We start from the raw sequence: 25,677 nt of genomic DNA on the forward strand, positions 1-25,677 counted from the left end.
TTCTGTAGCATTTCTCTTCATTTCTAAATCTATAGAACTTTCACAGGAACGTTCATGCTTTCTAGAAATTTTTGAGCATACTTCTGATTTTTGGTCATGTCTCAAGGAAGTTGGCTCTTTCACGACTGTTTTCTCGAACTCACCATTTAAAGTTTTTGGGATTTGTTAACGATTTGCCAAACAAAATTCATCGATAGGCTTCTATTCAAACCGGTACCAAGTCTTTGGGATTTACGCTGTTCCATATCGTGATCACGTCTGGGTCACCAATGTTATTCTTTCAGAAGAATTGATCAACTGAATTTTAGTCAAGAAGGAACTCTGGCTTACAAATGAACACAAATAGTAAATGGCCACATTCTTCCCTCACCGCTAGTTGTTCTCTAGCAGTTACATATCTTCAGTCAAAACTTTCGAAACAACTTAATATTTGAAATAAAATAATAATAATGAGATTTTGTCTTAAAAATTTCATCAGTTCAAAAAAAAGTACTTGAAGATGAGTGAATCTGGTCTGGTTGAACTCAGATTGTTACAGATTTTAAATGAATACTTTATGAAAATATGGTTGTGTTGAAATTTTCCGAAGAAAATATATATCAAATTATCTAAAAAAACAATTTGTTCAGGACGGTCTGTGTGAATTAGTGGACTGACACAGAAAACAACTACTCCCTATGCTAATAGCACGAAGGACGCTGGATTATATCCGACAGGTTTCACTGCATGATTCTTCACAGGAATAATTCCTGCATTTGCTGTTGGCGATACAATTGCCGAAATCGATTTTCAATTATTGGAGTACCAGTTTCAGGCTAATTGACCACTCGTCAGTGCAAAGTAGTCTCCAATTTACCTAGACTCTAGGTGAGTTGAGACTGGCCTGAACGAATTGTTTTTTTCAATAATTTATTTTACAGCCAGTCTTCAAGTATTCCCCTTCACTATATGTGAAGCAGATATATGTTAGAATTATCAATAAAGAATTTTTTTTGTAGTTCAATAGCCGTTAGGGGACGTTTTATTTGAACGGACCTCTCTTTTCCTTTTTGCACCGAAAAGAACCATCTGTAAATTTCCTAAAAAATGTAGGTATTGTTATTATTGAAATTTTAAAGCTGAAGAGAATCTGAATACCTTCATTGAAACACGCTAATTCCACCACATTTGAATTCAAAACTAACCTTTTTCGTTTTTTTGACTGCGACTTCTCTTGTACCCCAGGATACATTGTTTAGATTAATAATCGAATATAGAATCAACAGCAAGTACATAGAAGGGATGGATAACAGATAAATAATGCCTGGTACGATACACCAAAATTCTTGTGGATGCAAGCAAGCAGCAATGAAGAAAGATCCAGTCATAGCTATCAAGAAAATGGCCGATGGAGAGCCAACACCGTCCTCACGTAACTGAAGTGCTGTACCAACAATCACAGCCATCATGATCAAGGCATAGCCAGTGGATAGAATTTGGGCGGCCAGTAGCTGAAAAAGTTAGGAAACAAAACAAATCAGACAAAACATGATGTAATGTAAAAATAATTTTGAGAAAAAACTGTATACTTTGGAGGAAGGGTACTTATATTTCGCAACAAGGAAATTGAATGATTACTAAAAGTAGTAATAGTTCAATTAGGAGTTTAAGTATAAATCTGAAATAGAAATAATTAATTCTGATTCTGCTAATAAAGAGTCGAAATAATGTTGAGATTATCATTGTTTATATCACAAGAAGTGAAACATGAGTAGCAAATTAATTCTAGAATATGTTATAAGAAACGAAATTTCTTGCCGCAAAACTAACCTTGGTACATGAAAATTGATTTAGACAATCTAGTCTTCTGTTATTTATAGTGTACAGAATAGTTAGGGCCAAGAAATCACGTCTCTGTTTTAGTAGTTGGTGATTAAAAGTATCTGAAAGTTCATTCATGTCATTTTCCCTACTGTGTTAGTGGCTATTATCCTGAAAGAACATATATTCAGGACACTTGCGTTGAACACTGCAGCCTCAACTAGACTCAATATGTTCACTGAAAGTTAATTTGCTATCAAAAATGACACCCAAATTATTAAAGCTGAAACATTTTTCTTAAGAAAATGAACGCATATTATTGTTATACAAACAAGAATTTCAAAATTTATTCTGATGCCATTACTCCAGCTCCGTTTAACTTATTCAGCAATTTTAATGTTTAAGAAATTGGTGGATATAAATATGAGTAATAAATTTTTACTCACCTGTAGATTTGATTTGCAAGTGAAACAAACTAACATGAAGAACAAAATCGGGTAAATGTTATAATAAAAACTAGTCCAATTGTCAATCTGAAACGCCGCTACAAACGCCCCCACCAACATAAGGAATATAGTACCGGGTCCTAAGATGGTACCGCCCATGAGAAGAATCTGGTATCCAATATAAGGCATTGAGATGTTGTCGTTGACTTCGATGGTTTTCTTGGACGCCATAAGTAGATCCATGATGTTGGCAATAGTTGATGGTACCCATCTACGCCGCTGGTTGAAAAATTCGTTGAAGCCTTCTGGAGCGTGGGTGTAGGCATCTGAAGCAGCTGAGTACTCCACTCTGTATCCTCTTTGGAGGAGCAATGTGCACAACCAACGATCTTCTCCTTGATCGTATTGGACGTAGTGTTTCGCTTCGGCAGAACTGTAAAAATTATGTGGTTGGCTGTAGCCCATTGTATTGATAAAATGACATTTATTAAGACAGTGAAATTGAACGATATTGATATGTTTACATATTTTGAACAATACATACATACAAGATACAATTCCTGTTGGTAAATGTTGAACAATTCATCGACTGTGAGTTCATCAACTATGCTAGCAAGGAACGATGTAATAAAGAATGTTAAGAAGCCTGTCCAATAAACTGGAACTAAATGTGTCCAAAATCAAAGCAATGATATTTGCCAATAAATTTAGGTATAACTTACTCGATATTGAAATCATTACTTTAACTATAACTTTTGAAAAAATCGTTAAAGTTCAAAATATTTCAGAGAAATATTCATCAAAAAATAACGAAGAAGTTATAATTTTTTTTCGAGAAAATCTCAAAATCTTGGAATTACTGTATGGTAATGCAAGACAACTATTTAACTGTATTTTGATTATTGATTATTGGTTATTTCTTTTCATTGCAAATGAAATATATTAACTAGAAAAACTACAAAATCATGAGAATGAGAATACTTTTACAAATGAATTGCTCCACTTTCATCAACTTCATGTAGTATTCTTTGCAGTGGTTACCAGTTTTCAAACGCCTTTACTATCGTACAATAATTCACAACTATAAAATACTGAATCAACTGGCTCCATCATACCCATGTTCAAGAATCTATTATATATCAAAAACAACTATTAACGATTATACCCAAAATTCACTTTTCTTCAAAGGTTTTCGCGAATATAATAACCTATCCAGTGTTGTTAAAAATAGGACTTCACTTACACATTTTTTTTCATAATAAAATGTTCATTTTTGTGTGTGTGATTTTTTTTATTATTTTTAAAAATTTGTTATTTGGAGTGATTATATGATTATTATTCATTTCCTACTCTAATATTGATTTTTAGTAATTTACTTTTGTAAATTATGAATATTTGTGTATATTAAAATATCTAACTCGATAAAGATCTATTTATTCAAGAATATGATTCTGAATAAGAAATACCAAAAATATATCAAATGAAAATGTATGTATTTCGTAATATAATGGGGATTATGAAAATTGTTCCTGTTATTGATATTGATGTGAGTGTACGATACTAATATTTGAATTGAAAAGGGTATATACCCCTGTAAGTGTTCCCTGTAAGTAAATTTTATCTCTTTCATATGATACATTGAGAGGCAATAAAGTTAATGATACTGATTCCATTCCACAACGAATGGTTGGAGTACAAACTGAATAGGAGAAAGTGTTTTTTGTATAATTCATTGTTCATAAAAAAATAGTTGTTTCGAAAGAATTTTTCTTTCGTGTAATTCGATGTTTATATGAAAGTTGTTGTTTCAGTAGGGATTTTTCTTCCAGTTGCTTGATCTACACGTCTTTGTAAACAGTTCATTTTGAAATCAATTGATTCCTTTCTTTCTTTGGAAAAGAAGGCATTCACTGGCAGCTGGATAAAAAACACGTACTTATTTACTTATAGTTCAATTGCCAACGTTTCGGCGACGTTTGTCACCATCTTCTGGGCTACAATGAAAATTCATAACTATTAAACCATGATTTGTTGTACATTTCCAGAAAAACTATCGACGATGTCGTTGACATCGTGAGTACAAACGGAGAACCACGTCGTCAATAGTTTTTCTGAAAATGTACAACAAATTAGTGTTTGATAAATATCTATTTTATAGTAGCTCTGAAGATGGCGACAAACATCGAGTGAGTAAACGAGTACGTGTTTTTATGTACAGTGAATACCTTGTAATCATACACGACTGAACGTGAAAAAAACTGAATCGTTAATAATTACTATGATTTTATCAAACCGGTGTCTTTACTTTACCTTGTGGTATATTTTTTCATTACATTGTCGTCCATCAGTGATTTTCCTCTGAAGAGAGAAAAACAACCTGGGCTACAAAGCACACAGCCAATAACGTGTTCAGTAGCTTTTTGCAGCCAATGACCAATTGCATATTCGAAAAGTTGGTACCATACCATAGGACCTGATCCCACTGGGTGGATACGGCCACAAGCAGCCCCTAGGAAAAAAATTATCAGTTGGAAATTGAAATATAAAATTGTTATTAAAAATAAATACCTAGGTTTTTATTTTTCTTCATCAAATCTATGAGCAGCAATACGGCAGACGGTTGAAAATCGATGTCCCCATCCAGGGTCAATAAATAGGTATTTTCAGCAATGGTTGCCTTTCTGTCAACGGAAATAGGTAGTTCCATGAGTCGGTGTCCCAGAAGGTAGTACATATACATCACCTAAATGAAAATTGTGTTTCATTTTCTGTTACAAATGAAATGGAGTAAAATTATTTTTTGGTAAAAACATTTTTTCACTCCATTTCTTCACTACCCTAGAAAGGGTGTATTATGACAGGACAAATTTATTTTCAACAATGTCATCTGTTCTGTAGTTGTTTTGAAGGTTTGCAAGAACACTTTTGTTGAGATAGTTTGAAGGATAGTTCAGAAGATAATTTAACTTAACATTACGCTCGTCAGTAATGCGTACTTCAATGTCTCCTTATGCTATATCTTTGGGTGAAGAATGCGTATTTTCATTTATCTTGAAAACAATACTTTGAGTCGCATGTTTAGGATTGAACCACTTCTCACAATTCACCATATATGATTTATTGATTGCTATCATTTTATCAACAGTTTTCTCTGTTATAAGTGAGTTGGTAATATCTGGATAATTGATTAAGTGAATGCTAATAGTATTTCCACGCTGGTAAGGTCGTTAAGAAACATAATAAAAAACAGATGACCCAAGATATTACCTTTGGCAACTCCCGTCTTGCTAGATATTCTATCTGACATAATATTTTCATTGTTGTTTTTAATCAATATTTTTTTACTTCGGTTCATAAGATATCACTGCATCTTTTTATGAAACGACAAAATCAAGGAGAACTATACCTGTATATTTGTTTTTTCAGAAATCCATGCTGAAATTCCACAAAACGAATCGAGGTAGCAAAACAGTTCCTGAGCAAGTAAACCTACTAAGAAAATGAAGGGTGAAGTAATAATTACTATATCCCAAAAGAAAAAATAATTGACTAAAACTGATGATCTAATTGGAAGACATATCTATCCATTGGGCTGCAGAATTGGTATGAAAGCAGACCCTATATACATTTGTTTTTGGAATGGGGTAACTTAATACATGTTCAATTAAGTCCTCTTCCAAATAATTCAATTTCATTGAGGGACTAAACTTTCATTTTGAAATTTCTCAATACTTTTCTATTTCTCAATTTTCATTACATGTACTTAAAGCTTGGTTTCTCATCAATCATTAATTATCCGCTCGAAAATGTCTGACAAAACATGAAATGAAAAAACTTTCCACTACTGTTGTTCAGCTTACCTGGGACCATCTTTTCCTGTGTCTTATTTTCATCTTATCCTTCAAGTGAGCAATCATCTTAGTTTTTCCAGGTAACTGCCAGATCAACCTACCACCATATGGGGTCGGAATTTTCTTAGGAGGCCGTACACGAATGTGGGTTTGATGCACGTCTGAAGCTGCTTCATCGATAGTAGCTACAAGAAGCTTAACGAAGCGGTTTACTTGAGTATCATCGTCGTTGTGATCGGAAATTTCGAAGGCGTCGTCAAAGAAAATATGGGCTAAAAAGAGATTGTGAAACTCTTGAGTTATATATTATCAATAACACCTACTTTCAAATTCGTAATAATCTGGATCCACGACTCTCAAATATTTTTGTGCTACTCTCCTGGCCGACTGATCTTCGTCTAACCTTAAAATGGACTTCAAAAACTCTATCATTTCTTCTTTGTTTTCATGCCACATAGTAGCACAAGCGTAAATTCTGGTAATATGGTCAGAGTTCTTTACATTCTTCGGAGATGATCCATCAGTGTGGTTGGATATAGTTTCGTAGTATTCGTCTGCTTTTTCTTTTTGTATTTCCTCTAAGTCTTCTGGTTTAACATCAGCTTCGTCATCCCTGCGTCTATTGAGTCCCATGCTCTGATCGATAAGAAGACCTGGAAAAATGTTGATTTAATGTTAAGAACGTCTAATAAGACAACCGATTAATATAAAGAGTGGGCTATCGCATACGTCGGTACCACAAAGCAGAACAGCTAGGAAAAAAACTTTCGCAAAAATCTAAAAGTCAAGTTTGTTTTGTAAGGGGGACACGTTTTGACGTGAAAACTGTTGTTTAACCTTCAACCCTCTAAGCGGGTATATCGTTCTTCAATTTTTAAAATAGATATGTGGTCAAACTGTATCTCATGGAAAATTACATTTGATTCCTTCTCCATTCCTACTTTACTTTTGAGAATTGGGTTTTGGCTTGACGAAAGATTCGGATAACCATAGTATCCTATTAGTTTCAAAATTAATCATTTGAGTGGTTTTCAATTCCGGAAAAGGTGTCAGTTAGTTATGCTTCGCGGTATGCTTTGGGTAGCCAACCATATATCAAACCTCTGACAAATAAGTAGGTTATATCTTACCATCATACAGGGGCACAACTTGTAACTTCTCAGTGCTAGCGAGACGCTCACATTTTGGTGTCCAGATATGTATCATCACCCAAGTCTGAGACAGCAACCACAACAACCAAACCCAAGCATGCTGGTGATGAATAAAATCGTTGAGAAATGCGGCAGAAGGTGACTCAAAAAATAGATAATCAGGAATCGTGTCATGGAAGAAACATGGATCGCCATTCCTTAATCCACAAGCTGTTATCAGAAGAGAAACGGAAACTGGAATAGTTAGATTAACGGGGAATGCGTACGAGAATCCCTGGATCATGATTTTACAGGCGAACTTGCCGAAAATGTAGGTTAGGTAGGAGGCAAGTACGTTGATCATTAGAACGTAGATTGGGGTGATATCACTGGATTGAACAACGGTATCGTCTCCTGTAGGTAAAATCTCGGATATGTCTGGTAGAGATGTTCCTCCCAGGACTGGTTTGATCTAAAAAGAAGTCAACAGTACTGCATATGTTTTCATATTTCTATAATATTATCTGCTATGTATCTTTTTGATACATAGCAGATGACCGAAATAATTCTAGTTGTTCCTACATTGAAACATTGATATTGCAGTTGAAGCATACTTTCAATGATTATTACTAAAACAATTGTGTTTTGAGTTATTTTGTATACTGTTTGGAGTAATCTGTTTATCGAAAAACATATTTAGATAGCAAACTGTTGAACATTTTGATCTTTATAAAGTGATGTTCGAGGAAGCTGGACGGAAATGAATTACATTTCGAAATAAAACATGAATTTTATCTTGATTGGTAACCTGATTTTTTCAATAAGAACTAACAAAACAAGCTCATTTTGTTTCACTATTTCATTGAATTACTTGACAAAAAATTCATCAATGACTTTACAGAGCAGGTATGTTGAATAAGGAAAAAAGTCCGTGCTTAAGTTTTTGAAAGGATAATTTTGAGATCTGTCAAATGTCCTCAAAAAGTTATTATCTTGAATCAGCTTCTGGTAAACTAAATGTGATTGTGATATATTGAAATATGTTCTTCACAATAAATTACAGCTACACACCGAGTAAATGTTCAACCAGAACATTTTAAAAAGCTACAAAATTTACCTCTAATATAGTAATTGGATGAGCCCCGAATCCTTCAGAAAACTCCGTGAAAAAAAAGCCCATCTCTCCCTCCCTCACTAGCAGTATAAACATGATACAGATTAGAAAACACAAAATTTTCCAGGTAGAAATGAACATGTAAGTGAAGTATCTCGTCTGGTCGAAATTTTCTTTTATCTTCCCCAGTCTCTTGATGAATGGTAACGGAGAGTGCTTAGAAATGTAGTTTTCCCACCAGCCGACAGATATCATGAAAATGGCGACGGGAATTATCCACAAGTCTGCTCGCCCCTCCATGATTGGCCACACAATAAAGCCAGTGGCTTGCGCTGCAATGGCTATGAGATCTATAATGACTTTAATGTACCGTTGAGATTCCTTGTTATTCCTTGAAAGTAACCCTAAAACACAAAAAAACTCAATAGATTTCAAGTATGGCAGAATGAATGGCCACTTTCAAACAAATGTTGAAAAAATTGATTTTTCTTACCCAAGACAGCTGGTACAAAGCAAAGGCAGTTGGTTAACATCGCACCTTTGACGACATCAATATCTGGCAGTATGTGGAAAACCAAAATGGCAATACCTACAGTTTGCGCAGTTTCTGCTAGAAAAATAATCAGAAAATGGGAAAATGGAGGTCTCTTGGAGGACTTGAAATAACACATCCTTGTAGATCGGAATAGAGCCCCAAGCTGAGGTATAGTAAAGGCGAAAAATATGCACCACATCCATGCTACTCGTTCTGGTGTTGGTAACTTAACTATAAATTGTTTTTCTCTACCTGAAATAGTATAATACGTCAATGACTTTGTGGCTGAACTCAAGCTGAAATGACGATATAATCCCAATATTCATTATTCAATATTCAAATTTTGTTATGTGATGGACTCATGATAATTATATTGAATGTGGAAGAATGTTATTTGGACGTACACTGAGAAAAACTTGTATTTTGAAGTAAAATCTGTTGAATTGATATGAAATAATATGAATTTACCTAATTCCCTGTTACAGTATGTGATGATTTTATCAGCCTTAAGTTGCGACGTCATGAATAAAAGAGTTCCTTTCGCTATTACTCCTGATACTAGTACTATAACGAACGTCACTAAGTAGGCAACAACTTTGAGAATTTTTACTGTCAGTTCTAAACATTTTTGGTCGGCCATAGAGCTCGAAACCTCCTTGCTTGGAGGGTCCCTGAAGACGTCCCATCCTTTCGTTTCTTGAACGGTTCTTGTGCTGAAACAAGAAAAAAACCGAAAATAAATATTTTTGTGAAATAAAATTCTTAATAGCACTAATTCGTTAACTTTTTCATAGAATAATATTCCTATCGCCATAAATCATACTATGATGAGTTAGATATACACAATTCACAATTAGATAAACCTTCGAGGTGACATAATAGTTTAAAGAAGATTGAATACAGGAAATCTTAAAAGAGCTTTCTTTGATATGTTTTTGACATTACATATATAAGATAAATAAAATGATATTCAGAAACTAGATTGAAACAACTTTGAAACTTATTATTTTGGGGTAAATTGAGAAAAAACATTGATACAACATTAGTATGTGCCATTTTGAGTTGAATTTCAAATTCAAAAGTAGAAAAAGTATGAATTCAAAAACAAACTACAGCAATTTGGACAAGAATTGTATATATTTGAAGATAACCCATAAACGTACCAGATGTGTAAACACCTTTGATGTTTATTCAAAAAACGGTTTCACGTTAAAATATCATTGAACAAGCCAGAAATTGAAAAATATTTACATTGTATCAACCTATAGTGAATGCTATCTTCTGAGAAGTATGTTCTCTACAGCTTCATCTGCTGTAATGTGTTTTTGAAATTATTTTGCCAATTTTTGGAGAATCCATTACTCAAAACATAATTATTGTTTCTATTAAATTTATGACACAGACTAGGATAAATGATATATTACCACATAATAAATGTCCCCTGTTATTAGAAACAACGGATCGGTATTGTTATGTGGCCATCAAAATATTATTTATGATAAGTGAAAGAGGAAAGTTAATTTACATGAAGAATCAGCAATGTACCGTTGTGACGTTTGGAGTAACTGTATAAAAAATCCTACGTATGATACGCACAAAAATATGATTTGAAGTATTAGGAATTCAATATATTTTTGCTGAAAGAACGAATACTTTGGCTACTTTTTTTTTAAATTTTTCGAGTTACGGAATGGAAATATCGTAAAATAATGCAAAAGTAATTATATAGAAGGTTTCTATTGAGCCACTACTAAAGGTTGAGTATACTGATACGGTTTTCTGTTTTTACTAAATTATTCGTTTCTCAACTGAACTGCTCTTATCTGAGTTCGCCTTGTTGGAGAATAAAGGCTCACGAATGCTTCTGAAAGAAATCAACTATGTAAGTGACTGAGAAGTGTTCTTGATAATATAAAAATGTAGGTATGTAATTCATTCACATATGAAATATAAATCTAAAGAATTGTCGACACGTTTTCAAGAATAGGTATAACGGTCTCAAATCAATGAAAAAACTGATATTACCGTATTTTCAACTTTTTTGCCAACCTTGTATATCTGAATTAATCAAAAGGTAATTGCGCCTATTCTTAACAAAAATGCATCGCAAGGACGTTTGTAGATCCAGTTCGAGATAAAAAATCTAAAGTGAACGGAAAACTTTCTCGTTTATAAAGCTCCTAGCCAGACAGAACACAGCTAATAGCTGTAGATTTCGTGTTTTTTGTTTCTTTCGATAATGTTACTGCTTAAGATGATACGGTTTTTTGAAATTCGTTATATAACTTGGTTTACAAAGAACATTATCTTCTGCTATATAGCCAGAGCAACGCTTTCAGGGCAGAAAAACTTTGGTTGATAAACAATTATCCTTATTTGAAACATATAAGCTGTAAAAAGAGAAATGAAAATTTCTATGTTTTCACCACTATTATTTGTAACTAACTTTACTGCAGTTTCGTCCTACATGGACATTCTCGAACTTATACAATAAACTATTGTATTTTTTTTCATTATGATCTCCTACCACGTAGTAACGGCTACATCCATCAATTAAGCTGTATTTGGGTTCGCTATTTGAACGATTTTCGAACTGTCAAATGTGCTGGATAACTATTTTGAACCGTCCTAGAATCGTTCGAATAGCGAACTCCCTCTATATGTCGGTCCCTGAAAAAATTTTAAAATATGTCAAACTTATTTTCAAGGGAGACATTTCATGAGCTAGTTTTCAGCTATAATATCCCAAGGACATTGATAACTAACGAAATAATTTTATCACAGTTTTCGAAAGCACGTTATTTGGTAACATCCCGACGCCGAAGACGGAGGGATGTTACCTAAAATAACGTGCTTGAGGAAGTTGTGATAAAATTATGAGTTATTTATCAATGTTCGAGGGATATTCGGTGAGAATATTTTTTGCAATTCGAACAAAATTATTTATTGAACACACAGTTATTAACACCAAAGCGAGGAAGTGACATTTTCGAAATAAATTGAATTACTGAAATGTCAAACAACTTTATTGTGTTGGTTGCTTAGCAATGTCATGACATAAGTGATAACTACCCGTGAAAACTATCCATGGGTAGTTATCAGTGTAATGATGGTTTCATTGGTTATTTCGACACACATGACTAGAAATAGACAAATTTGATAGGATAATTTTTTTGGCAAAAAATTTTCAATTAAATTACATCAACCCTCTAGCAGAAGCGGACACAATCATTGAAATTTCAAGTGGGATATGTTATACCTAATTTTGAAGATCGTTCAGCTACCTTTTCAAAAATACCACTTATTTGACGTTTCTTGTTAGTAGTTCACGGCAAATCTAGTGAAAATTGTAAGTAAGGTTAGGTATTTTTTCTTTTAATATCCAACAATATAATAAAAAAGAATAATAGTTTGTTGAAAATCATTATTAGTAAGAATGTAAGTTACCTAAACTAGTACTTATGTATGGTGACTACGAATGACAAGTTAGTTCGAGAGTTGTCAAAAAAAGAAAAAATGAACGTCACTAGTTTCGTTGTACTACCTATTTTTCCACATTTAACAAGTGAATACAATCCAATACCGTAGAAAAAATGGCCTTCATGAACACGTCATCTATTGGATCGACACAAATTCATCCTTTCAAATTGCATTTTTTTAAAAATAATAATAATGTATATTTTTGCAAACTATGAAATACAAATCATTTCACAGATTTAATTTATGAAAAAAAAAAAAATCACCTCAAAGGTGCGGCTTAGTTCTTTCTTGTTCATAAAAGAGGACATATGCATCCTCACTCACAAGCGATTTTGGTGAAATTGGACACACGTGTGACTCGTTGTGTATGCATGCCACGTGACACTATATGGGTGTCTGCACTGTGCTGTATAATGCCCGTTTTAAGTAGTCTCACTGTGATTCAAAAGTGTATATAGATTATAACGACAAGGGGTCACATTGTCTGCTGCATAATTGATCATATATAATTCTTCTAAAGAAAATTCAATGGCAATATTAAATTTGCCTCCTAATCTTTCCGTTGGAGAGAATCTTTTTAAATGTATGTATTACTAAAATATGGGGAAACTTAGGATTGATAGGGACTTTGTGCATTTTCTTCTTTCCTTGCACCTCGAACACGTTGGTTTTTCATCTCTAACCAGAGATTCCTCTCTTGTGGAGGAATCCAAGCATTGTGATAAACTCAATTGGTCAGTTCTTTGCGGTATGGGGAGAGACAAATCCCAGAAAGGATCGAAGGTTAGTGATGAGTTTCCACAGTGTGTGCATTTCATAGTGGATTTTGATTGACCAACGAAATTGTTTACAAATATCTCAGCCAGGACTCTTATGCTTTTCCGTTGTTGCTCAGTGTTTCGTCGTTTCGTCAATCTTCGTTAAGATTGGTTTAGGTTTCTCGGTAACTCTATTAAGGTCCTCATGTAAACCTTCTGAAAGATAACGAAGGAATTTCTGGGCGTTTTGAAAAACCCATGAACCGAGGGGCAAATTTTTTAATCTGATTTTTAAAGTAGACAGCGTTTATTATTCTATCAGATGAATCTAAATTAAATCATTACAAAATGTTTCACATTTCCACCTGATGCTATTTCAGAATCTTGGAGTGCTTTTAAGTGAGTAAGTGTTGAGATAAATTGATTCTGTTGGTTAACAGGAAAAATAAAAGATTTCGAAAAAGAAAAGTTGAAAATTTTCATAATGTGAACGTCACGAGCATTTCATTTATAATGTAATCATCCATAACCATTTTAAATTACTTGAACTCTCATTGAGAATTTTAAAAATGTAAATATACCATTGGCTAGAGGCAAGGCCATTAACATTCCACACAAAAAAATATCCCGGAGTGAAATCCTGGCTGCTCAGATGAAATAGGAATAAAACGTTATTCTTGCCAAGGTAACCAAAAGTCAAATGAAAGTTGCAGAGTCACAAAGACAAAGGAGAGCATGATAATAACGCATATGTATACCAGACGACTGGACCATATCCTCTTAACGCCCAACCATACCCAACATCCGCGTACCAGCCCAGCAGCAGATCTAGTTGTCCTTGGCATTTCACTTTTAATAAAGCGTTCCGAAATTGTGGACAATTACAGTCTGATTCAGTTCGAATGAAAGGCTTCAAGGTACCGCCAGAGTTTTCAAGAATGGTAGGCATTTAGATTATGAAACTTTATAGATTACCGTCGCCAAATATCTTTCCGTGCGTTAGATGTTGTCGCCCACGTCTGCATACAGGTTGTCCCAGAAGTTTGGGGAATATACTAACAACACTGTTTGAATTCCCATTAACAGAAAACGAATAATCATTCCTTGAAATCTTGATTTTGATGAACATTATGAACATTTAGAAACTTTTAGGTAGGGGTGAAACGAGAAGAATATTTTTGGATTGGAAATTTTATTTATTTACTTACGAAATGTGCATTACAGCATTGTACAACTTAATATAAAGTTTGCGGTCCTGAATATGTATACCTACAAAACATAATTTCACTACAGAGAAATTGTGGTCTTATAAAATATATAAATTTGTTTTGTGTTGCGAATTATTTTAATAATAATCTTCAGGTAACTGTTTTCGGACTAACTTTGTATAGAATTTCGGACGGAAAACTTCAGAATGATAGAGAATGTTCATTACACTATCCAGTTAATCCATTTCCATCACTACAATACAAGAATATCAATTTAATTTTCACCTAATTCATCTACTAAAGACGCCAACTTGGTTGGTGAAACGCTTGTAGACAAGAAAAGTGTTGCAGTTCTGATGTTTGGTAACACTATTTGTTTTGGATGGAAGATCACTTCCTTCCTTAAGAAGCTCTACTTTCGCAAATTGCAGTGGAGAGTCCAATAGACGTACTTACTTTGAACCTGACTTGTTGGATTATCGATTCGTCCTAGATAATGCTGCATTTGATTTCAATTATTGCGTTGAGACTTATATGGCATAGCAATTTTTTACGACGGTGGGTATAGGATTTATTCATCAATAATTCCATTTTGTGTCTACTTTGGTAATCACAAAAAATTGTGATGAACATGAAGAGATCTCAAAAGTAACAAATAATATGTATAGTAATAAACGAGATAGTAACCAGATGTAGCAAATTTAGAATTATTATTGTCGATTAAAAACGAAAAAACCAGATACTATCAAAAACATAACTCAGTTCAAAGTGAGGTATAACATATTCCTTTCCATGGTGAATTTCAGAAATGCAGTTTTTCTGTGCCACTAATAAATAACTGCTTAATGAAATACAGAACTTCAAATCCGGTATTTCGGAACAGTGCTTGTTTCAAACCTATTTTTCACCCGTTATGTTGTTGCAATGTTTTTTTTTATTATATATTTAATATATCTGATGATTAATATATATATATATATATATATATATATATATATATATATATATATATATATATCTGATAGTAATTTTAATTTTTTGTGAAATTGAAACGATAATAATTGTATAAGTTTGGTGGATGATATGTTTTGAAAATTCATTGTTACAAAGCTCTGAAGAAGAATTTGATTAAATTCAAAACATTGTTTTTTTTAAAGAAAACATTGATCCTGTTACCTAGCCACACTTTCTTCAGAAAAAATATTGCATCACTAAACTAGTTAACCATGTTTAACGTTTGAAATTAGTCCCAAACTGCGTACCCATCAAAAAAACATCGGTACTTCTGGGCATCTTGTGAATAAATTTCATTCCCAAACTTTGAATTATGAGGGGAATCTATAATAATCTTAGTACCTACCTGGATTACCTGAAATTGTATATCTCAGTATCTGGATTGACAACATGGTGAAATATGAGAATGTTATAATGCAAATAATTCATGGAACTTATTTGACTCTCAATGAGAAACAACTTTTGAATTTTAATTCAAATATATAAACACAAAGGCATTTTAATTTCACAAGAAAGTAACTTGAACTCAATAATTCTTTTGCAAAATATTAATTTGACTGAGTTGCTTCATATAATAAGTGTCACATGAAATCAGGTAATTTATCCGAAATTTCCAAATAAATATTAGGTATTGCATGATAGTAACAATACGATTGAATCCCATAATGATTCGTTTCATTTGTATGCAGTTTATCATAATTCTAAAGTGCAGAAAACTCTTACTAATTTCTATGAATACAATAAAGTGTGTTTGAACACTGTACATTGTTTTATGATTAAATCAAACTGAATAATAATCAGTGTTTGATATAGTGAATTTCAAAGGTATTGTTTCTGAATTTTCAAAATAGTTCATGTGAAATACTTCTTTACTCCATTTTTTGGGTTGTTATAATGCTGTTGTAACGACTATTTTTAGTACCCCTGATCTTATTGAATTTATTTATTTTTCTAATTAAAGCTATAAATTCTAGCCAATCAGCGTATGAAAAATAGGTAATAAGTAGATCTCAAATTACACGAAAAAAGGTCAATATTTCACTGGAATTCACCACAAACGGTGGACTTTGTTGTTGCTGACAAAAAATGAACCAAAATATTAATCTATTTTTAAATAACGCTGTATAATATCTGAAATTGTTTATAATCCCAATCGATCGATCGATCGATCAATCAATACTGTATTTTCCTGAAAACAAGCATGGAAATGGTCACATGCAACATATAAAAGTAGGAGTTGACAAATCGAGTAATAAAATATAGAATATACCTACATGTGAAAAACAAAATATTTTTTTTGAAATTAACGGGATTAGATTTTTTTTCGAATATGGGAAGTTTATTACATATTTTTATAGGCATAATATGACGTCCGTTTGATGCAGATGTTAATTTGTGTACAGAAACTATCAGATTATGATTTTATATAGAATTAATGTAAGTAGCACACTTCAAACTGCTGCAGTTACCGTAGCAGACTAAGCAATAATTTAGACTTGAGTGAACGTAGTAGTAGCCTAATAAAATAATAATGGGGATACAATTTCTAAGATACCAAATAATGAAAATATGTTTGGATAATTCAATTAGAAATGGAGTCAAAATAATCATTTCAGGATAATTCAATGTAGCAGACGAAAACGACAAAAAATATTTACTATAATGGAATGATTTTGATAAGTGAATTTCACACAATTATACAAATGAAGATCAACTCCTCAAACTTTCTGAAAATATTGCATTAAACATACCTTCACGTATGTAGTTCGATTATGATGTATGTGTATTTCAACAAAGATAATAGAAACATTCTAACACGGGATTCGTAAATTGATAGATAGTCAGCTGATTCGACAACTATAGATACATTTTTTTAGTTAAAAAAAAACACTAATTTAAAAAAGTCCCATTGAGAGTAAAACAGATTTGTAGTCCGTTGTGTTCAACACTAACATCACAGTGATAGTGTTGAAGAACAAAGATTGCCGTTAAGAAAAGCAAACCTCTGTCATTTAAAATTCTGATTCCCATTGCATCTTTCATACAGACTAACAGTAACAGTAACAGTAAATCTGGTTCATTTCACAACGTAGACGGAGATTTACTCAACTATTGATTCTTGGAGCTTAAACTGAACTTAGGCCAATGTAAGACCTAACTTCACTGGGGAGACGTCTGCAAAATCATATAAACAGGCAATATCACTTCATCAATGGAAGTACAGAGAATGTACAGACATTCTTTAACATAGAATATCACAGGAGTGATTGCCAGATCATATAATAGATATATGATTATGCCTGGGACTTGAATATAGACAAAAACAGTTTTTTTATAATATCGCTACATACGACATAATAGTTACAACCTACCTGTTACTGAAAATATTGCATTATTTCGAAATTACACACATTCTCTGAATAATTTGTGATATTAAAGAAAAAAGTAATACAAATCATGAAATTATGAAACTACAAAAATTAATTGGCGTTCCGGGGCGACTTCATTGATTCCAGCGTCGCATTTGCTTTTTCAGCTGCAGGAAAACCCGGAAAAACCTAAAACACCACATCATCTAGAGATCTTGATCTGCCGATTCCTTCTCTTTCATAAAACAAAATGAAGGGTGTCTCCAGATAGGTTCCAATGAATTCAAGACATCGCCAGAACACTTAGTGACACGACTATCGTCAAATTTAAACCAGTCTGTTTCATCTTTGACCAATGCGTAATAATGACCAGATTTTACACTAGAACCACAATGAACAATGACTGCATGAAGATTATAATAGTGGTCTGATGGATTGAACTGTTCAGCTATTTCGAACCTTCGTAAGAGTTTGGTGCTTCCGTCAGAGGTTGAGTCATGTTTGAAGATCATCAGTGCTATTATTAGGTTGACTGGTGTATTAATGATAACATCAATACACTAAAAAAATAATTCGTGTGAATTTACAATAAATATCAGTGGTGATTCAATGCCATTCATATACATTTTATTTTTGCATTTCACTAGTATATGTAGAATGGATGAAAAATTCATGTTAAATAGTATTAGGAATCACTTTCGAATACCTGTGAATTTATGTTACTCGTTAAGTATATTCACATGAAAGCTTCAGCAGTTAATTTATAATTATCCACATTATTTCCTAGTTCATATGTAAAAAAATACATATATTTGATACAGTACTATTCAAAAACTATAAAATCATAATAATTATATGGGAAATTTATCAATTAGGTTTTGTAAATTACATAACTGCAAATCTGACACTTAGCTGCTCTTTATTTTCAACTATACTAGTCGTATTCCGAGGGTTATGACATTTTAAATACTGCAATATTTGCAGTATTTTTCTAATGCCTTAGGCTAATCATTGCAATATATTGCAATGATCCATGATCTCGAAACAAAAAAATCGGCTGAAAAATTAGGCAATCAACGCGTTTCATTTGTTATTTACATGCGAGATAGTTTTTGAAATATTACTCTAGTATAGTAGGCCCACCTATATGAACGTAACCCATTTTTAGTTTTTTCAAACTTTCAGAATTCTGTAATCAACGATCATTTTCAAATTCCAGAACGTACATATGTAACATCGCTATTTCTCTATTAGTTTGAGACATTGACTCTCAAACAATATCTAACAATAGTACTTCATCTAATATTATAAAATTCAATGATATTGCTATATGGATTATGTAAAACCTCATCTCAGAAAGCAAAAAACTGAACACGGCTTATGCAATATGTTAAACATTTACTTGTCAGAATATGGCGTGTTGACTCTCACTAAAGTAAAAAAAATATGTAAAAATACCGGTGGTATTTGGTTAAGATTCTTCTTATGTAACATTTATTTACCTAATATTTAACCGTTTTTGTTCTGACCTCCCGTTAAGATCTTCAGAACGAGTTCAAATTCGAACAGAAGTTTAATAAAATATGTTTATCTTTTGAAAACATCGAAATCCCGGTTCAAAAGATGTACATGTTGACTTTATATACAGCGTTTATGACAAAGTTCAATAAACTGCGATCGTTGAAAGAATTTGCGATCATCATCCAAGAAAAAATCGAGTGGGAGCACTTAAGGAGTATTAATTATACGAATAAAAGATGCTGAGTGGAACAACCTTTTGAAAAATGTCGGCTTTTTTACCCTCGTCAGTAACGTAGACTCATAAGGCCTTTATGAACGAATCTCAAAAAGAGGCCTTTTCACTTTGGACAAGTTCAATAACTGCTCTCATGCAAAAATAAATAATGAAACAGACATGCATGAAATGACATACCGATAAATTTCGAATAGCAGAAAGTATGAATATCAAATCGGAATTTTGAGTGCAACACATGAAAAAATATATCACTGGTAAAATTTCTTTTTCAAATTCAACAACACTTGTGAGATTTTTTAAGCAACACGTGTTTCACCACATAACTTCTTCAGGAAATAGAATAGAGGAAATAACTTTTGTCTAATTTTTAGTTTATGGTCCACTAATGATCTAGTAAACCGAAACTGGTCGTAACAAATAATAAACTTAAATTTAACATGAATTTCTACAAAATAAATAGGTCATCATTCCAACAACTTCTTCAGGCATCTGTAATAATAATCATACACCCATAATCGTCTTAAACTGCACACAACAGCTTTTAAAGGAGCTGTAGCTTTTGCCAGTGGTGCCAGACTGAACCACGAATGCATTGTTGGACTCAGTTTTTCTTAAAGAATAACTTTAATGTAATGAATGAAAACACTTTTGTCTAATTTCGACTAGTTAATTTTATTTATACGACCGGTTTCGGGAGTATGGGGAGTTTTTAGAGATGGGACAGATAGTTAAACGAACCAGGGTGCCAACTATAAAATTCAATACTGAAGATTATAGGGGTTGCAGAGAAATGCCTGAGTGGCTTATGAGTGTCCAACCAATGTCCTGAATCTCCTATTGTCGTAGAGACCGTTCCACTACGTTTCAAACCATCAAAAACCACATGGAAGCTGACGCCCAGTTCTTCCGTCATCCCACGCACCGTTTGTAATGGGTTAGTTTCCACCAGGGTCCTTAAATTCTCTTCCTGGATAACTGTAGGTCGACCACTTTGGGACTCATCTTCGAGGCCAAAGCCTCCGAAACAATTTGAATTCATAGAGAAAAATTGATCAAAAATCGCTCATCGACATCACTTAGTAATGATCCGAAAAAAGGAAAAATTTGAAAAAATGATCAGCATCAATGTACAGAGTACAAGATTCTATATCGATCAGTATATACTACAAGAAGAAACAGGAGTCAACATTGAGGTATCAGGCAGCTCCTTCAGTAGAAAAAAAGTATTGAAAAAAAAATAATTCTTATAAAGGAAAACTCGCCCAAAATGTGTACTGGGGACCTTAAAAAAAAATTTTTTTTTTCGGGAATTGTAGAAATTCATATTTTTTATATTCAAAGATTACACCAATTCATCAAAATCGAACAGGGAAAATGTGAAAAAAAATTGAGCTCAGGCCAGAGGCGTGAACATTGGAGATTAAATGGAAACAGCTTCTCCCACTGTGAACCACTGGATGCTGAAAGAAACATAATATTGCTCTTGAAAAATTGATTGATATTTAACATCCTGTATTTCAAAAATAGTGCGTTTGAAAAATGTTTTACTTAAAAAATATTGATGAGTTCTTCTGTATCTGTTTGAAAACCGTTTTCGTTAACATCTGGTTTGAATTTTCGAAGAAAAATTTCGTAGGTATCTCAAAAACAACTTGATTTCTAAGATAGCTCAAATGATCAAAACATTCAAATTCATTCAATACCCTATCAAATACATCATATTTGAAAGTTATTGCAATAAAAAAAAATTTCGAGCCGCAGCGCCATCTTTAATATCATAGAATTTCAATTGACTCTTATGTCACGTTTTAGGTGAGACGGTATACGTTGTGATCAAAACGAGTAGGGACAGCATGGGAAAAATTAAAACAGAGATACAGAAAGTCAGTTCAATTAGGCGATTCAAAATTTGGGAAAGTCCGACTAGTTCGCTAATTTAATTTTTCCGTTGAGAAATCTGTTGAAATGTGTTTTTCTGTCCAGCTGTCGCTACACACCCCTGCGAACAACGACCCTCGAAAGTGCAAACTTGTGCAAGCTAGGGATCAACGAGGTCTTACCTTTCAACATGCGATTACCGATGTTATTGGAAGAACACTTTCTCATTGCATTTTTTCACACTGTACAAGATAGCGTTTACAGATTTCCAATCCGACGTTCAGTCTATGGAAAAAATCATTCAGTTACTAGTACAACTTCAGTGAGGACGCTGGTTCGAATTTTCCAAAATTCAAAACGTTATTATCTACAAATGCCACAAGCTCTATATGGGCAACTTTTTCCTAATTTAACGGAGTTTGTATCTCTTATAGTTTCTCTTATAGTTTCTGATTGGATGAATGGTATCATGAACAAATTATTTTTTATTTTTCATAGGAATATTTGAATTCACAATAAATTAAAATTTGATTTGAATATTTCATTCTTGAATTTTTCACCTGTCATCTTTTATTTTTCACATAGTTTCGTAAAGATATTCTCATACCAGGTGTAAACTGCTTAGATGATAATCAATAATCGATATTTATTTGTTGAAAACAATATTGCTTTTTTGTTCACAGACATGCATGAATCTGTGGAAGCATTAAATCTCTGACACTTTGACCACACCTTTTCCAACATTCCATATAAGGTTTTGTATTTGTAGTCACCTTGAGATACCGTCTTCAACAAGAACAGTGCAGAAAAATACCCCTTCCTTTGAGTTTTATTTTTCGCAATTCCTACCCGTAGATCTTGTACCTCAACATCTCAGGGATATATTTCAATAAATTTATTACCGCTATCATCGAACCATACCAAAACAACAAAAATTCTCATTGAATTGATTGCAACAAAACCAAATACATCGCTGAGTATCTTATGCACATTGTTACTGAGGTGGGTGTGTCCATAGGCGTGTGCTACGAGATTATTTGAACTTACTGGGATTCAGTAGTAGTTTTTTTGCCAATGAATAACATTACAAATCATACTAACAGTAAGTAAGTTTGATTTGTAATGTTATTTATTGGCAAAAAAACCACAACAACAATTATAGGCCCTGAAGAAGCTTCTCATTAGAAGCGAAAGCTTGGCAAAGTAAAGCAGAGTTTTGATTTTTGATTTTTTGACTGACTGAGAGACCCCGATAAAAATAAAAACAACAATAAAAATTAATTGGCGCTCGAGGGCGACTTCATTGATTCCAGTGGCGCATTTGCTTTTTCAGCTGCAGGAAAATCCGGAAAAACCTGCAGCACCACATCATCTGAAGATCTTGAAGACCCTGTTAATTTATTTTACTATATATATATATATATATATATACTATATATATATATATATATATATATATATATATATATATATATATATATATATATATATATTGGATATAGTATGTTTCTTTGACTAAATTTTTCTAATAAGAAGAAAAAAAGAGAGCAAAATAACAAGGAAGACATTTTTGACCACGTGTTAAAAACAGATTTAATAGGCCATAATGAAATAAAAAAAGTAAGAGTATAAACAATGAAGGCATGAAATGCAAGTGCGCTTGCACTTGTTCAAAAACAGTACGCAGTACGTACCTATGTTTTTGAATAAGTACTTCCACAAATTAGTTTCTAAGTTCCATTCTTCGGAAAATTTGTTGATGATATGTGTCGTTATTAAAGATAAAACATAAGAAATACTTGAAAACTAGTTCACCCTTCACTGAAGCAGAAGAATTAACTTTTATTGATAAATGTACTGAAAGAAATTCATTTTCTAGAAAAATTACTCGAAAAATTAGTTTTACTACAAATAGTGAGACAAAAAATTAAATAATAATGTTAGAAGTTAGGTACACGAAATAATAAAATGTTATTAATTTTCCAATAATGGAAACTTATCATCAAGCATAACTGAAGTTTTTCAGAAAGAAAATAATATCAAAATTTTGAAAAGGCATATCAAAGTTATTGGAACCCTTGGAAACAATTGAAAAATTCCTCACCTGATTTGAAAAAAAATGATGATATCTTATAATTTGAATTATACTGGAACAGCTTCTAGAACATCATCGAGAAGAAACAAATCACATAAAAATAATATAATATGATTGTTTGAAAATTCCTGTGCACTAACACAACCTTCTGTCGAAAAGAAACACATAATTAAAAACAACGAAACTTACGCTTTGAATTCAGATAAAAAGATATCTGAAAGACTTTTTTAAATGATACAATTCAACAAATACCCAGAAAGTATGAATAAGAAAACATATATTGAAAACATGAGTGATACTATTATTTATAATAATATACTAGAGATGAAGAAAAACTATTTTGGATTTTTGTCTTTGGATTTCTATGCAATACGAAGGAAGAAAATGAGAGCACATCATTTTTTGAATACAAACTGGAAAGGGTCCATTTGTCATAATTATTTCTTCCCCTGGATATTGTTTGTATATTTATAGGAAAACCAAAAACAAATATTGTCCATAATAAACCTTATACAATTCTATGAATAAAAAGAATGTTTGGTATATGAACTGAGAAGGAATAACTGGTAGTAGTAGTAGTAGTTTATTAATCACCAAATTACATGTATTTATAAAAGCATACAATAGAAAAAATGGGCGATTAATATAGATATAAGGAAAAGTTTGTCAAAACCAGTCTTATTATTGAATTTTTATCAGATCTTTCAGTTTGATCTTCCTCTTGAAGATGAACACTGGGTGGTCGAAACACGTGTCGAGGTGTTAAAATAACGGTTTGGTTTTGGAAAAAAAACTCCAGTAATATTAATTACTACACCAAAGGTTCCAAACAGTGCATCATAAGTATACCATAGTATTTTTGGGTTATTTCTATTTTCTGATAATTTTTTCTTTTAGTACATGTATTTTTTATTTGTTATTGTATTTTTGAATTTTTCGGACTGGTGACTGGTTTCGGAATAATTGAAAATACGTAGGGAAAATATCTATTTCAAATATAATTTTCCCAAGTTTGTATCTGAAAAAAATGTGTGGATTATCTTCACCACTATCTCAAAAATAATGTGACACTTTTTGGAAGCTGGAAGGAAATTTCCGAAGTCAAGCGAAAAATACACCGCTCATTCCAAGCCAATGGCTCAGTCAAATCGTGATATCATTTCTTCGTCGGAACACTGACCTCAGGCGAAGAAGTGCGTCTATCTGACCTTGGGCGTGAGAAGAATGGCCCTTGTTTGAGGAGCAACACCCTAATGAAAACCTGGGGGAGACCGGAGTCGTACTTCTTGGGGATTGCGTAATGCCGTTTCTCTCCAGACTAAGTTGAAATTCATATCAATAATCTTCCATCTGGTCTGGTCTGGCGCTTTCCACTAATTTCAGATGGACTCTCTCTATCGGTTTCTAACAGAATAAGAAGAGTCTCACGGTTAACCTTTAACGAGGTCAGGCAATTTGAGGAAAAACTGTTAGGATCAAAAACCTAGGTCGCTAAAGCTACCTTCAGAACATGTATTCATTGACTAGAGAGTACTTGTAGGTTTTCAGATTCTTGACTATGAGGTTTCATAGTCTGAAATTCAACGCACTCTAGCCCTTTTTTTTAGGATCCTCTGACATGTCCATGTCTCACAAGTCTTCGCAACTTGGGTTCAGGTTCATGATAGTTGTGAAATATCAGATAACCTTTATCTCGATTGGTTTCATGTAAACTTTTCTGCTCACCATCCACTGAATTATTTCAGCTTCCTTGTTGCCATATTTTTTGGTTTAGTTTTCACACTAATGTGAGTTTGATAAGTTGATTTAGATCCAATTTATTTGAATGTGACCTTAAAACAGACCTCCAGAGTTTTATATGGGGAGTCCATGAATGACTTATTTTATATTGAAAACACTTCTTTCTCACTAGAACAAAAATACTGTCTAAAAATACGCTATTCGTTAACCAAGTTAGAATCATTAGGAGATGGCTTGAACTGTTTCAAATTCATTTCATGCCAGAGGTTGAAAATTCTATTTATTGACCTATTTTCTGCTGGTAGGTACCGATTTTTCTCTTCCAATAACTTTTAGAACTTTTGTCCTTTTTTTTGATACTTTGGAAATGATCCTTTAGTTCTTCGCAGGTGACAACTAACAGTTTTGAAGATATAATATCACAATGAAGGGTAACTTTACATAAATGTTAATTGTTGGTTATTTAAGTGTGAAAACTATGAAATATCAGTTTCTTTCTGAGA

At 32.8% G+C, this 25,677-nt stretch overlaps 1 protein-coding gene across 2 annotated transcripts in view; it reads right to left on the reverse strand.

The window, feature by feature from the left end:
* Window positions 1–25,677, reverse strand: part of kkv (hyaluronan synthase-like protein kkv) — a 123,065-nt gene that overhangs the window by 14,163 nt on the left and 83,225 nt on the right. For both annotated transcript variants that reach the window (XM_074173787.1, XM_023174125.2), the window contains exons 3-12: window positions 9,345–9,589; window positions 8,835–9,128; window positions 8,345–8,745; window positions 7,228–7,699; window positions 6,421–6,750; window positions 6,107–6,369; window positions 4,815–4,989; window positions 4,557–4,755; window positions 2,247–2,679; window positions 1,185–1,490 (exon numbers count right to left, since the gene is read on the reverse strand). In XM_074173787.1, coding sequence (XP_074029888.1) covers window positions 1,185–1,490; window positions 2,247–2,679; window positions 4,557–4,755; window positions 4,815–4,989; window positions 6,107–6,369; window positions 6,421–6,750; window positions 7,228–7,699; window positions 8,345–8,745; window positions 8,835–9,128; window positions 9,345–9,589 — 3,118 coding nt within the window. The remainder of the gene's footprint in view (window positions 1–1,184; window positions 1,491–2,246; window positions 2,680–4,556; window positions 4,756–4,814; window positions 4,990–6,106; window positions 6,370–6,420; window positions 6,751–7,227; window positions 7,700–8,344; window positions 8,746–8,834; window positions 9,129–9,344; window positions 9,590–25,677) is intronic.

This window comes from Leptinotarsa decemlineata, unplaced genomic scaffold (assembly GCF_025532065.1).
Source record: "Leptinotarsa decemlineata unplaced genomic scaffold, Ldec_3_MD MMD2_tig00000505_RagTag_RagTag, whole genome shotgun sequence".
Classification (NCBI taxonomy): Eukaryota; Metazoa; Arthropoda; class Insecta; order Coleoptera; family Chrysomelidae; genus Leptinotarsa; species Leptinotarsa decemlineata.